General features: G+C 41.6%; 1 protein-coding gene across 1 annotated transcript in view; it reads left to right on the plus strand.

Annotated features, from left to right (window-relative positions):
* EGFL6 (EGF like domain multiple 6) overlaps positions 1–12,692 on the plus strand; it is a 393,771-nt gene extending 381,079 nt beyond the window's left edge. The window contains exons 7-10 of the mRNA XM_055563751.1: positions 1,785–1,865; positions 3,534–3,635; positions 6,181–6,446; positions 12,582–12,692. Of these exons, the coding sequence (XP_055419726.1) occupies positions 1,785–1,865; positions 3,534–3,635; positions 6,181–6,446; positions 12,582–12,692 (560 nt within the window). The remainder of the gene's footprint in view (positions 1–1,784; positions 1,866–3,533; positions 3,636–6,180; positions 6,447–12,581) is intronic.
* Positions 12,693–13,894: the final 1,202 nt, after the last annotated feature.

Consider the following 13,894-nt stretch of genomic DNA (forward strand, 5'->3'; position numbering starts at 1 on the left):
CAGGCTCCTCTGCCCATGGAATGAGTAGCCAATCCCTACTCCAGGGAATCTTCCCAACCTAGGGATCGAACCCCAGTCTCCCGCGTTGCAGGCAGATTCTTTACTGTCTGAGCCACCAGAGAAGCCTATGTAAGATGGGGTCAGCTTTAAATCTGAAGAAGCAAGGTTCTCTACATGGTCTGGAAACTAACATCTTCTGCAGATACAAAATCACATTTGCTGCTGTGGGATGCACAGAAGGTCAGCCCTTTCCACTTACCCGGGAGATGTCCTATTTGATGCAGACCCTCCTTCTGCTCCTGACCAAGGAAGCCTGCTTGTCCTGCCAGCTCAGTCATCTGGCTGCCCAGCTCTGGGTGCAGCACACCCCTAAACCCCAGAGACATCCCGCCCACCCAGGTAGATCTGCTAAACTCTACCTTTTTCCTTCTTGAAGGCACTTTTTACAGGCACACTCAGTGAAAGGAGAATGTCAGAGTTGTGTGGTTATAATTTTAAAAGGTAAAATAGAGGAACATTCTATATAGAGCTTAAGCTTCAGTTTTCTACATGAGCCACAGAATCACCATTGTCACCGGTGACTGTACAGAGCCATCATCAGCCTCGGCCCCTGCAGGGGGATTTCCATGTTGACCCAGCCTGGGACTTTCCCTTCCATTCTCACCAGGCATCTGTTGCTCCCTATTTTGCCTTGTCTGTGCTTGCCCCATTGTTGTTGTTATTGTTGTTCACTTGCTCAGTAGTGTCCAACTCTTTGTGACCCCATGGCCTGCAGCATGCCAGGCTTCCCTGTCCTTCATCTCCTGGAGCCTACTCAGACTCATGTCCATTGACTCAGTGATACCACCCAACTGTTTCATCCTCTGTTGTCCCCTTCTCCTCCTGCCTTCAATCTTTCCCAGCATCAAGGTCTTTTCTAAGGAGGCAGTTCTTCCCATCAGGTGGCCAAAGTATTGGAGCTTCAGCTTCAGCATCAATCCTTCCAATGACTATTCAGGATTGATTTCCTTTAGGATTGACTGGTTTGATTTCATTGTGGACCAAGGGACTCAAGAATCTGCTCCAATACCACAGCTGGAAAGCATCCGTTCTTCAGTGCTCAGCCTTCTTTATGGTCCAACTCTTAGATCTATATATAACTACTGGAAAAACCATAGTTTTGACTATATGGATCTTTGTCAGCAAAGTCATGTCTCAGATTTTTAATATGCTGTGTTTAGGTTAGTTAGGTGATGCCTAATGGGGTCCACTTGGGGCACCTTTTGAAAAAGATGTTCTAGATGCGGAAACTGGCACCAATATGAATGCTTTGGAAATGTTAGGGAAACATTGCTGTAACATACTCTGTAAGTAGAACACAGCTGTCCCTTAGTATCCCTGGGGGATTGGTCCCAGGCACCCCCGCAGACACAAAAATCCATGAATGCTCAAGTTTTATATAAAATGGTGCAATATTCATATATAACCTAAACACATCCTACCCTATACTTTAAGTAGTGTCTAGATTACTTAAAAGACCTAATACAATGTAAATGCTGTGTAAATGGTTTCCCGGTATGCAAGGCAAATTCAAGTTTTGCTCTTTGGAACTTTCTGGATTTTTAAAAAAAATATATATTCAACCTGTCATTGGTTGAATCTGTAAATGTGGAGCCCATGGTTACGAATAGCCAGCTATGTATGATAAGCCATATATGATAAACCCTCTTTGTTCATTGATTCGTACCTTCTTAGTATGTGGGGCTTTAGGGATTTCTTTTTACTGATCAAGTGTTCATTGTTAGCTCCTAAGGGGAATGAAGCAAGTGAAGTTGATCTGGTTCTGGTCCAAAGAAAAACTACATCATCCCATCTGAAACACAAAGGTGAGTAACATATATTAGGAGTGAGTATATTTTAGGTGTAATAGCACTCATAAAGAATATTGAAGAATGGAAGCAAGCATTACCTGGCATCTTTTAATTTTAGAAGTTAGACTGAAATATCTTTTCTGGGTTAAGAAGAAAGGAAAGTGAGAAAAGAGGCTGTGTGTTTGTACTGGCTTAAGATATATGTAGATGGACAGCCTGGATTCCAATCTAGTTTAGGAGTCAGGTCTAGTTCCAGCCCTCAGTGTTTGGAGGACTTGGTCAAATCACTTATGACTCCCAGTTTTACTTTCTTGAAAATGGGCATGATTGTAGAATTTTTGTGGCAGCCACATGAAATGATGTAATGTACGTGAAAATGCTTTGCAAATCATTAATGCATCAACAACCAGTTGCTGCCCCTTATCTCTTTAGCTTTTCCCCTTTCTTTGCCCTTCCTTTATTCCTTAGTATAAACTGCAAAAGCCCCCCATTCCAAGCCAGAGTCTGATATTCTTTACAAATCAGAAACCTCTCAGTCTTTCCTCTTTTTCCCAGTGGTAATTTCTGACACCTACATCAGAGGTCAGGACTTTTTTCTGTAAAGGGCCAGAGGCTGAATATTTCAGGCTTTGTGAACCATACACTCGCTGTTGCATCTGTCAGCTCTATCACTGCAGCTCAAAAACAGCCACAGTCAATATGTAAATGAATAGATGTGGTGTGTTTCAATAAAACTTTATTTGCAAGAACAAGCAGTGGGCCAGGATGTTAGTTTGCTGACCCCAATCTACATAAAAGTAACTGGAGGCACTGGGTCAAAGGTTGTGCTAGCTGACCCTGTACCCCATGCAGTTGTGAGGATTTGTTAAATGAACATTTGTTAGATGGAGCCCCTGGGTGCCAGATGGTTCAACAAAAGACCACAAAAGAAATTGAAATAGCCAAGTTTATTACTCCAGGTCTTGGGGAACTACATGGCATGGCCTCCAGGGGCCCTAGAGGGAAGTCCAGGCAGAACGTGGGGCACACGCCTCTATGAGGGTCCATGTGTATGTAGTGCTTTGGGCTTGTTGGGCTAAGGTTGCATTGACGGATTCCAATGAAAACAATTGGAGTGTTAGTAAGCTTCAGGGGGGTCTTATCTAAGGCAGACACAAGGCCCTGGGAAGCAGGGGAGGGTGTCAATCACAGGGGACATTGGGAAAGTCATATGAGGAACTCACTTTTACAGGTGACTCCATGGGCTCTTATCTAGGGCTTGCACTTGCATGAGGGCTAAAGCCAGTTTAAGGCCCTCGCAGACTGCAGGGCCAAACAAAATGGATACCAAGATGGCCATACTTAGCTAAACTTTTTTTTTAATTGAAATATATTTGATTGACTATGTTGTGTTAGTTTCTGCTGCACAGCAGAGTGATCCAGTTATACATTCATAGGTATATATTTATGTTTGCATTCTTTCCCATTATGGCTTGTCATAGGATATTGAGTATAGTTCCCTGTGCTATGCAGTAGGACTTTGTTGTTTACCCACCCTATAGATAATAGTTTGCATCTTTTAGTCCCAAATTCCCTAAACTCTTGACAGCAACTGCAAACATGGCCACGCCTTCCAAAGCTCCCAATGGTAAAACATTTCCTAATCTGCTAAATGATGCTGAAATGCACTCTTTTTCTTAGCAGATTTAAATATCTCAGTTGACTGCACCATTGACCATGGCGTCTGTGGCTGGAAACAGGATATAGGAGATGATTTCAACTGGAATCCTGTGGACCAAGATAGTGGTATGTAGTCTTCACTGATCCATGTCCTGTGGTCCGGTCCTGGAATTAAAGCTATCCAATGATTCGAGCATAACTGTTCTCATTGCTTGTGAAGTCAGGGTTGTTTGTCACATTTGGAAGCTTTTAGACCTTCCCAAGTCTCCCCTGATAAATGATTGACTTAGTCCATTTCCCACCCGCCTACCCCGTAAAGGATTCTCCAGCAAACCTCTTCCATATTCACTCCCCTGCTGATGAAACACAGATGTAGGACTTTGTATAAGGATTAAGAGTATTTGGGAAAAGGTAGAAGGAAGTTGTTTCTTTTCCCCAGTTTACCAGCTATGGTGCTCTGTGGTTGTCTTTTGAGTTTAGGAGGAGGGGGAAAGGAATCTGGAAAGGAAATATTAATATGACCTCTCCCTAAACCTGGAGTTTTAGGAGGATCACCCCTCAGAGCCCTGAAATCATAATGAGCAGCAGATCAGCACTCTGAACTCCTGGACTGGACTTGCCCACCTATCGTTGGAGGATTTCTTTCTTTCCAGTTAACCTTGAATTTTGCTCTGCTGAAGCTCTGAGTTGCCTACTTTCCACTGTCTACTATTGATGGGCTCTAACTTCCTTTGAGGCAGAGCATTTAGACAGCAGATCCCATTTGGAGCATAAATAGAATTTTGGTCGTTTAAGGCTGACTCTGTAATTAGAAATAACTGTTATACTTTCAGGAAATCTGGTTCTTTACCCATCAAAGTGTTTCTTTGGAGAGGTATATGCCCAGCCTTCAGGTAAAAGATCCTTCTAGATCCTTCCTTGACACTGATTCCTCCCTGAGAGCCTTCCTTGCAAGCCCTTACATGCAATCAGGAAACCTGGGTATCTCCTAACAAAAATTCCTTTTAGAACGTGGGATTAAGGGAGAGGATAGAAGTTCCCTATTTACAAACACCTGATTTGCAAATAACCCTGAGGTTCACTCAACACGGGATGAATCAGCATTTTTAGAAGGCTGAAATCTCAAGGAAAGAGCAAAGTGGGTTTGAACTGGAGTAAAAGGGAAACCTACCACAGTGGGTCACAAAAGACTGTAGCTAGTAGAGCTGCGAGATAAAATGTAGGATGCCTCAATTTCAGATAATCAGCGCATGCTTTTTAGTATATCTCAGACATGTTGTTTATGTGAAATGCAAACTCCACAGGGCATTCTGTACTTTTATTCTCTGAATCTGGCAAACTTACTAACTGGGGAAGAAGACCAGGCAGTCTCTGGGTCCAATGAAAACTAGAGCAATGTCAGTCTGGGCCCTGAGAATGTCTCTAGGAGTTGGACTACCAGAAAACTCCACCCACCCACTGTGTCTTTCTCCTGGCTTCTAGAGGAATATCTTCTTTCTGTCAACTTCTTCAAACCCCACCCTAAGAGAGTTTTTGTCCAAGTCCATCAAAGCCATGACCAGAAGGCTGCAGATGAGCAAACATCCACTACACTGGTTACAAAATTCTTGGGAAAAGGATCTGAGAAACAGAAGGTGATCTGTGTTCCGCCATCTTCAAATAGAACTTGGAGTGATATGTTGCACATGGTGGCTCAGCTCCATGATACCATTAGTACAAATTCATGTATGTTGTGAATTAAATATCACACTGTGGACCCACCTAACCAGCTAGCCATCTTACATACAACTCAGTGCAGGTGGAAAGTTCTGGAACACAAGTTTTCTTTTTTTTTTTTTATTAGTTTCTTTTCTTTTTTAATTTTATTTTATTTTTTAACTTTACAATATTGTATTGGTTTTGCCCTACATCAACATGAATCCTCCACAGGTATACACGTGTTCCCCATCCTGAAGCCTCCTCCCTCCTCCCTCCCTGTACCATCCCTCTGAGTCGTCCCAGTGCACAAGCCCCAAGCATCCAGTATCGTGCATCGAACCTGGACTGGCGACTCATTTCATATATGATATTATACATGTTTCAATGCCATTCTCCCAAATCATCCCACCCTCTCCCTCTCCCACAGAGTCCAAAAGACTGTTCTATACATCAGTGTCTCTTTTGCTGTCTCGTATACAGGGTTATTGTTGCCATCTTTCTAAATTCCATATATATGCGTTAGTATACTGCATTGGTGTTTTTCTTTCTGGCTTACTTCACTCTGTATAATAGGCTCCAGTTTCATCCACCTCATTAGAACTGATTCAAATGTATTCTTTTTAATGGCTGAGTAATATTCCATTGTTTTCTGTTAGCTGAAAATTATCTACAGTGCTCAAAGACCATTAAGTTAGATTCTTACCCCATACCTACTACTACCAAGCTTTGTGAATGTGAGCAGATTCCTCAGTTTCTCTAACTCTCAGTTTCCTTCTCTACAGAGCAAAGAATTTCAGCCCTAGGATTCTAAAATTCATGTTAGCATGAAAATTTTGTTCCTAAATATTTGAAATGAAAAGGACTTGAGCTTTCCCTATAGGCACCTAGGGTTCACTTTTTAACAGCTATTTTATTCACTGTAGCCAACCCTTTGCAATTGCCTCATTAACTGGGGGTTTTTCTTCTCTTCCAGCTGTTGGCTACTATATGGCTGTTTCAGCCCTGACAGGTCAGAAGAAGGACATAAGCCATTTGAAACTTCTCCTCCCCAACCTGCAACCCCACAGCAACTTCTGTTTGCTCTTTCATTACCGGCTGGCTGCAAACAAAGTAGGGAAGCTTAGAGTGTTTGCAAAAAATAGGAACAATGCCCTGGCCTGGGAGAAAACCTGGAGCACTGATGAACGGTGGAGGATGGGGAAAACTCAGCTGTATCACGGAATTGATACTCCCAAAAGCGTAAGTGGAAAACTGTATAAAATGAGATTATTTACATTCTTTTTCAGTGATTTAACAAACAAAGCAAAACACTTACTGAAGTACCTAGGCCTTGGGGCTACAGAAATGAATAAGACTTTCCCCTCCACTTAAGAGCTTATATTCTGGAGTGAAATAGGCAAGGTATTTAACAGCACAACTAATGATAATACTTGTCAGATGCAGGCATATCATATTCTGTGGAAATGAACTGCTCATGTGTCAGGCTCCTCCCACCAACTTCCTTCCAAACCAGGCTCTAAATTCCTTACTACATAAAAGCACATCCTGCTCATTGATTTTGTGCCCAGCACTTATCACAATGAATGGAAACTAGAAGGTCATTTTCCAAAATATTTATTTTATTCAAATATAGTTAATTTATAATGTTGTGTTCATTTCTGCTGTACAGGTGATTCAGTTCTACCTCTATATACAGTAAGTCCCCTGCATATGAATGAGTTCTGTTCCTAGAACACATTTGTAAGTCTGACAAATTTAGCCAAGGTACCCATCTAAATCAATTGGCTATATAGTACTGTACTGTAATAGGTTTATAATATTTTTCACACAAATAATACATTTTAAAAACATGGAAAATAAAGAAAGCATTTTAAATCTTACGGTACAGTACCTGAAAAAGCACAGTAGTGCAGTACAACAGCTGGCACACAGGGGCTGGCATCAAGTGGACAGGGAAGAAGAGTTACCGATGGAGGAGGGAGAGGAGGTGGAAGATGGTAGAGCTGAAGGATCATCAGCAATAGGAGACAGAGGATGAGCTGGAATGTCACTCACGCCTGACATGAATGGAACGTAGGTTCGCATCTCTGAAAGCTAGAAACTTGAAGGCTCATATGTAGGGGATCTAACTGTAATTCTTCTTCCTAATCTTTTCCATTATGGTTTATCACAAGATACTGAATAGAGTTCCCCGTGCCCTACAGTAGGACCCTGCTGTTTATCCATTCTCTAATAGTTTGCATCTGCTGCTGTTGCTGCTGCTGCTGCTGCTAAATCGCTTCAGTCGTGTCCGACTCTGTGCGACCCCATAGACGGCAGCCCAACAGGCTCCCTCGTCCTGGGATTCTCCAGGCAAGAACACTGGAGTGGGTTGCCATTTCCTTCTCCAATGCATGAAAGTGAAAAGTGAAAGTGAAGTCGCTCAGTCGTGTCCGACTCTTAGCGACCCCATGGACTGCAGCCTACCAGGCTCCTCCGTCCATGGGATTTTCCAGGCAAGAGTACTGGAGTGGGCTGCCACTGCCTTCTCCTAACCCCAAATTCCCAATCTACCCCTCCCCCACCCCACCTTGGTAACCGCAAGTCTGCTCTCTATGTCTGTGAGTCTGTTTCTGTTTTGTAGATAGATTCACTTGTCTCATATTTTATTTTATTTATGTTTTGGCCCCAATGTGCCACATATAGGATCTTAGTTCCCTGACTAGGGATCAAACCCATGCCCCCTGCATTGGGAGTGCTAGAGTGTTAACCACAGGACTGCCAGGGAAGTCCACATTTGTGTCATATTTTAGATTCCACATATGACTGGTATCATATGGTGTTGGTCTTTCTTTGTCTGACTTACTTCACTTAATGTGATATTCTCTAGGTCCATCCATGTTAGTTCCTGGTCCAGGGATTGAACCTGGGCCCTGACAGTGCAAGCTCCATGTCCTAACCAAAAGACCATCAGGGTTATATATGATAGTGTATATATATTAATCCCAATCTCCCAATTTATCCCTCCCTACCCTTGTCCCCTTTGGTAACCATGTTTATTTTCTATGTCTGTGGCTCTGTTTTGTAACTAAGTTTATATGTACTATTTTTCCCACTATTTTTTTAGATTCCATATATAAATCATATCACATTTGTCTTTCTATGTCTTACATCATTCAGTAGGACCAACTAGATCCATCCATATTGTTGCACATGGCATTATTTCATTCTTTTTTATGGCTGAGTAATATTCCATTGCCTTTTCATACTGTTCATGGGGTTCTCAAGGCAAGAATACTGAAGTGGTTTGCCATTCCCTTCTCCAGTGGACCACATACTGTCAGACCTCTCCACCATGACCCACCCATCTTGGGTGGCCCCACACAGCATGGCTTAGTTTCATTGAGTTAGACAAAGCTGTGGTCTGTGTGATTAGACTGACTAGTTTTCTGTGATTATGGTTTTAGTGTGTCTGCCCTCTGATGCCCTCTCGCAACACCTACCGTCTTACTTGGGATTCTCTTACCTTGAACATGTGGTATCTCTTCACGGCTGCTCCAGCAAAGTGCAGCCACTGCTCCTTATCTTGGATGAGGGGTATCTCCTCACCACCGCCCCTCCTGACCTTGAACGTGGAGTCCATGAACAGTATGAAAAAGCAAAATGATTGGATACTGAAAGAGGAACTCCCAGTCGGTAGGTGCTACTGGTGATCAGTGGAGAAATAACTCCAGAAAGAATGAAGGGATGGAGTCAAGGCAAAAACAATACCCAGTTGTGGATGTGACTGGTGATAGAAGCAAGGTCTGATGCTGTAAAGAGCAATATTGCATAGGAACCTGGAATGTTAGGTCCATACTACTACTAAGTCACTTCAGTCGTGTCCGACTCTGTGCGACCCCATAGACGGCAGCCCAACAGGCTCCCCCATCCCTGGGATTCTCAAGGCAAGAACACTGGAGTGGGTTGCCATTTCCTTCTCCAATGCATGAAAGTGAAAAGTGAAAGTGAAGTCGCTCAGTCGTGTCCGACTCTTATCGACCCCATGGACTGCAGCCTACCAGGCTCCTCCATCCATGGGATTTTCCAGGCAAAAGTACTGGAGTGGGGTGCCATTGCCTTCTATGAATCAAGGCAAATTGGAAGTGGTCAAACAAGAGATGGCAAGAGTGAGCATCGACATTCTATGAATCAGAGAACTAAAATGGACTGGAATCAGCGAATTTAACTCAGATGACCATTATATCTACTACTGTGGGCAGGAACCCCTTAGAAGAAATGGAGTAGCCATCATGGTCAACAAAAGAGTCCGAAATGCAGTACTTGGATGCAATCTCAAAAACAACAGAATGATCTCTGTTCTTTCCAAGGCAAACCATTCAATATCACAGTAATCCAAGTCTATGCCCCAACAGTAATGCTGAAGAAGCTGAAGTTGAAAGGTTCTGTGAAGACCTACAAGACCTTTTAGAACTAACACCCAAAAAAGCTGTCCTTTTCATTATAGGGGACTGGAATGCAAAATTAGGAAGTCAAGAAACACCTGGGGTAACAGGTAAATTTGGCCTTGGAATACGGAATGAAGCAGGGCAAAGGCTACTAGAGTTTTGCCAAGAGAACGCACTGGTCATAGCAAACACCCTCTTCCAACAACACAAGAGAAGACTCTAGGGAAAACTACTAGACAATTCAGGTATGACCTAAATCAAATCCCTTATGATTATACGGTGGAAGTGAGAAATAGATTTAAGGGACTATATCTGATAAATAGAGTGCCTGATGAACTATGGACAGAGGTTCGTGACATTGTACTGGAGACAGGGATCAAGACCATCCCCATGGAAAAGAAATGCAAAAAAGCAAAATGGTTGTCTGAGGAGGCCTTACAAATAGCTGTGAAAAGAAGAGAAGCGAAAAGCAAAGAAGACAAGGAAAGATATAAGCATCTGAATGCAGAGTTCCAAAGAAAAGCAAGAAGAGATAAGAAAGCCTTTCTCAGCGATCAATGCAAAGAAATACAGGAAAACAACAGATTGGGAAAGACTCTTCAAGAAAATTAGAGATACCAAGGGAATATTTCATGCAAAGATGGGCTTGATAAAGGACAGAAATGTTATGGACCTAACAGAAGCAGAAGATATCAAGAAGAGGTGGCAAGAATACACAGAAGAACTGTACAAAAAAGATCTTCACGACCAAGATAATCACGATGGTGTGATCACTCACCTAGAGGCAGATATCCTGGAATGTGAAATCAAGTGGGCCTTAGAAAGCATCACTACGAACAAAGCTAGTGGACGTGATGGAATTCCAGTTGAGCTATTCCAAATCCTGAAAGATGATGCTGTGAAAGTGCTGCACTCAATATGCCAGCAAATTTGGAGAACTCAGCAGTGGCCACAGGACTGGAAAAGGTCAGTTCTCATTCCAATCCCAAAGAAAGGCAATGCCAAAGAATGCTCAAACTACCACACAATTGCACTCATCTCACACGCTAGTAAAGTAATGCTCAAAATTCTCTAAGCCAGGCTTCAGCAATACATGAACCGTGAACTTCCAGATGTTCAAGCTGGTTTTAAAAAAGGCAGAGGAACCAGAGATCAAATTGCCAACATCTGCTGGATCATGGAAAAAGCAAAAGAGTTCCAGAAAAACATCTATTTCTGCTTTATTGACTATGCCAAAACCTTTGACTATGTGGATCACAATAAACTGTGGAAAATTCTGAAGGAGATGGGAATACCAGACCACCTGACCTGCCTCTTGAGGAACCTATATGCAGGTCAGGAAACAACAGATAGAACTGGACATGGAACAACAGACTGGTTCCAAATAGGAAAAGAAGTACGTCAAGGCTGTATATTGTCACCCTGCTTATTTAACTTATATGCAGAGTACATCATGAGAAACGCTGGACTGGAAGAAGCACAAGCTGGAATCAAGATTGCTGGGAGAAATATCAACAACCTCAGATATGCAAATGACACCACTCTTAAGGCAGGAAGTGAAGAGGAACTAAAAAGCCACTTGATGAAAGTGAAAAAGGAGAGTGAAAAAGTTAGCTTAAAGCTCAGCATTCAGAAAATTAAGATCATGGCATCCGGTCTCATCTCTTCATGGGAAATAAATGGGGAAACAGTGGAATCAGTGTCAGACTTTATTTTTCTGGGCTCCAAAATCACTGCAGATGGTGATTGCAGCCATGAAATTAAAAGACGCTTACTCCTTGGAAGGAAAGTTATGACCAACCTAGATAGCATATTCAAAAGCAGAGACATTACTTTGCCAACAAAGGTTCGTCTAGTCAAGGCTATGGTTTTTCCAGTAGTCATGCATGGATGTGAGAGTTGGACTGTGAAAAAAGCTGAGCGCTGAAGAATTGATGCTTTTGAACTGTGGTGTTGGAGAAGACTCTTGAGAATCCCTTGGACTGCAAGGAGATCCAACCAGTCTATTCTAAAGGAGATCAGTCCTGGGTGTTCTTTGGAAGGAATGATGCTGAACCTGAAACTCCAGTACTTTGGCCACCTCATGTGAAGAGTTGACTCATTGGAAAAGACTCTGATTCTGGGAGGGATTGAGGGCAGGAGGAGAAGGGGACAACAGAGGATGAGATGGCTGGATGGCATCCCCGACTCGATGGAGGTGAGTTTGAGTGAACTCCGGGATTTGGTGATGGACAGGGAGGCCTGGCGTGCTGCGATTCTTGGGGTCACAAAGAGTCAGACACGGCTGAGCGACTGAACTGAACTGAACTGAACTGAATATTCCATTATACCACACCTTCTTTTCCCTTCATCTGTTGATGGACATATAGGTTGCTTCCATATCTTGGCTATTGTAAACAGCTCTGCAATGAACATTGGGATGCATCTGTCTTTTCGAATTGCAGTTTTCTTGGCACCCAGGAGTGGGACTGGCCTATCATACATTAGCTCTGTGTTTAGTTTTTTAAGGAACTACCATACAGATCTCCATAGTGGCTGTACCAATTTGCATTCCCACCAGTGGAGGAGGAGGATTCACAACGATAATTAAATTTCTTCTAGCCTGGGTTTTGAAAAGAAAATCATATTATTCCTTTAGTTTTGCTTTTTTTTTTCTTCTTAATGCGAAGGAATTCCAAAATTTCCTCTTAAACTTTACTCTTCCCAGCTTTCTAGGGCTTTCCAGATTCTTTTAAGTGTTGCAGGAGCCCTGTTTTCTCTGATTGTAATTCACTCAGTGTAGATACCAGGCATCTGGAAAATACATTACCATATATTCAGTGTCAAAGCCTGTTTCTATGGAATAGGGACATATGAATTGAGTTCAGTTTAATAGCAACTAAATAGTGGGACTTTATCATTGCTTTAAATATTTGCAAGTAATTTTTTATTCCCTCTCCTGTATTAGATCATTTTTGAAGCTGAACGTGGCAAGGGCAAGACTGGAGAAATTGCAGTGGACGGTGTCTTGCTGGTTTCAGGCTTATGTCCAGATGGCCTTTTACCTGTGGATGGTTGAATGTTCCTGTTATCTTTTATATCTTTATATTTGGCTTTTATGTCAGTTCTCTGTTTTTTGACAGTATATCATAGATCCCCCCCCCCCATTTTAGAAATACAAACTGAAAATTGTGGTGTTCAAACAGACTCATTATTGTAAGATGCCTTTCTTTATACGATATACTGATATTTGCTTTAAATATAGTACCATTGTGTCTTCTCATTCATTTCTGAGTCTATAAAACTTGGACGTATCAGTTCAGCCCTCCCCACCCCAGTACATGTGATGTGTCTACATGATTTGGTGAACCACTTTATGTAACATTTCTAGAATTACAAAAAAAAAAAAAAAAAAAAAAGCAACACAGAGAAATGTTTAACTATTTGACTTTTATGGCACTTCTTGGAAACTATAACATCACAGATAGACTTTTACGTAACTGGCTTAGCCAGATCTTTCACAACAAAGTTTGAATATTTAAGTCCTTTGTAATAATATCCAAATAATCACCTTGTGTCATGGTTTAAGTTTTTCTAAGTAAGAAAATGTGTTGTTGATTGTATGTTTAATTATGTGTATCGTTATTTGCTTTGCTAGAAAATGTGTTTTATATTCTTTTTTCTGTGAAAACACTTATATTATTTTTAACTTATATTCTTGAAAATTCTTAAAATTACTTGCTATTATGGAAACACACGACTGCTTTCTGAGGCCTCATAACTATGATGCTAACTAGCTTAAGTTGTTGAATTGACGGTCTCGGAGAATTATCTAAAATCAAAATTATGCTAGTAGCCAGGTTGCAAAAAAGACTATTTTGTCTTTTTCTCTTGTCTATTTCTCTTTTCTTCCAAATTCCAGAACTTCTTTGTGTGGTAATGAATCCCAAGTGTACATTCCTGCGGATGAAAGTATATTTTGTTTTAAGATACTAGGTTGGAAGGTGGTTTGGGACAGCTCCCAAACAGAAGATTCCCCAGATATTTGCCAGTTAGCCCTGGAAGCGACAAAGGCATTAACCTGTAAAAGGAAGGAAAGCAAGAATGTGTCTATCTACTAATCCTTAAAATTTGTAGCCTTTTTCTTAAAGATTTTTTATATTGAAACTCATAGTATCCTTCTTCTTCTTTGTCTTTTTCTTTTAAATAAGAAGGATTATGTAAAAGAAAAAAAAGACAAGAAGAAGGAGTACAAAGGGTTTAAATAGACGATTTAAGATG

Source organism: Bubalus kerabau, chromosome X (assembly GCF_029407905.1).
Source record: "Bubalus kerabau isolate K-KA32 ecotype Philippines breed swamp buffalo chromosome X, PCC_UOA_SB_1v2, whole genome shotgun sequence".
Classification (NCBI taxonomy): Eukaryota; Metazoa; Chordata; class Mammalia; order Artiodactyla; family Bovidae; genus Bubalus; species Bubalus kerabau.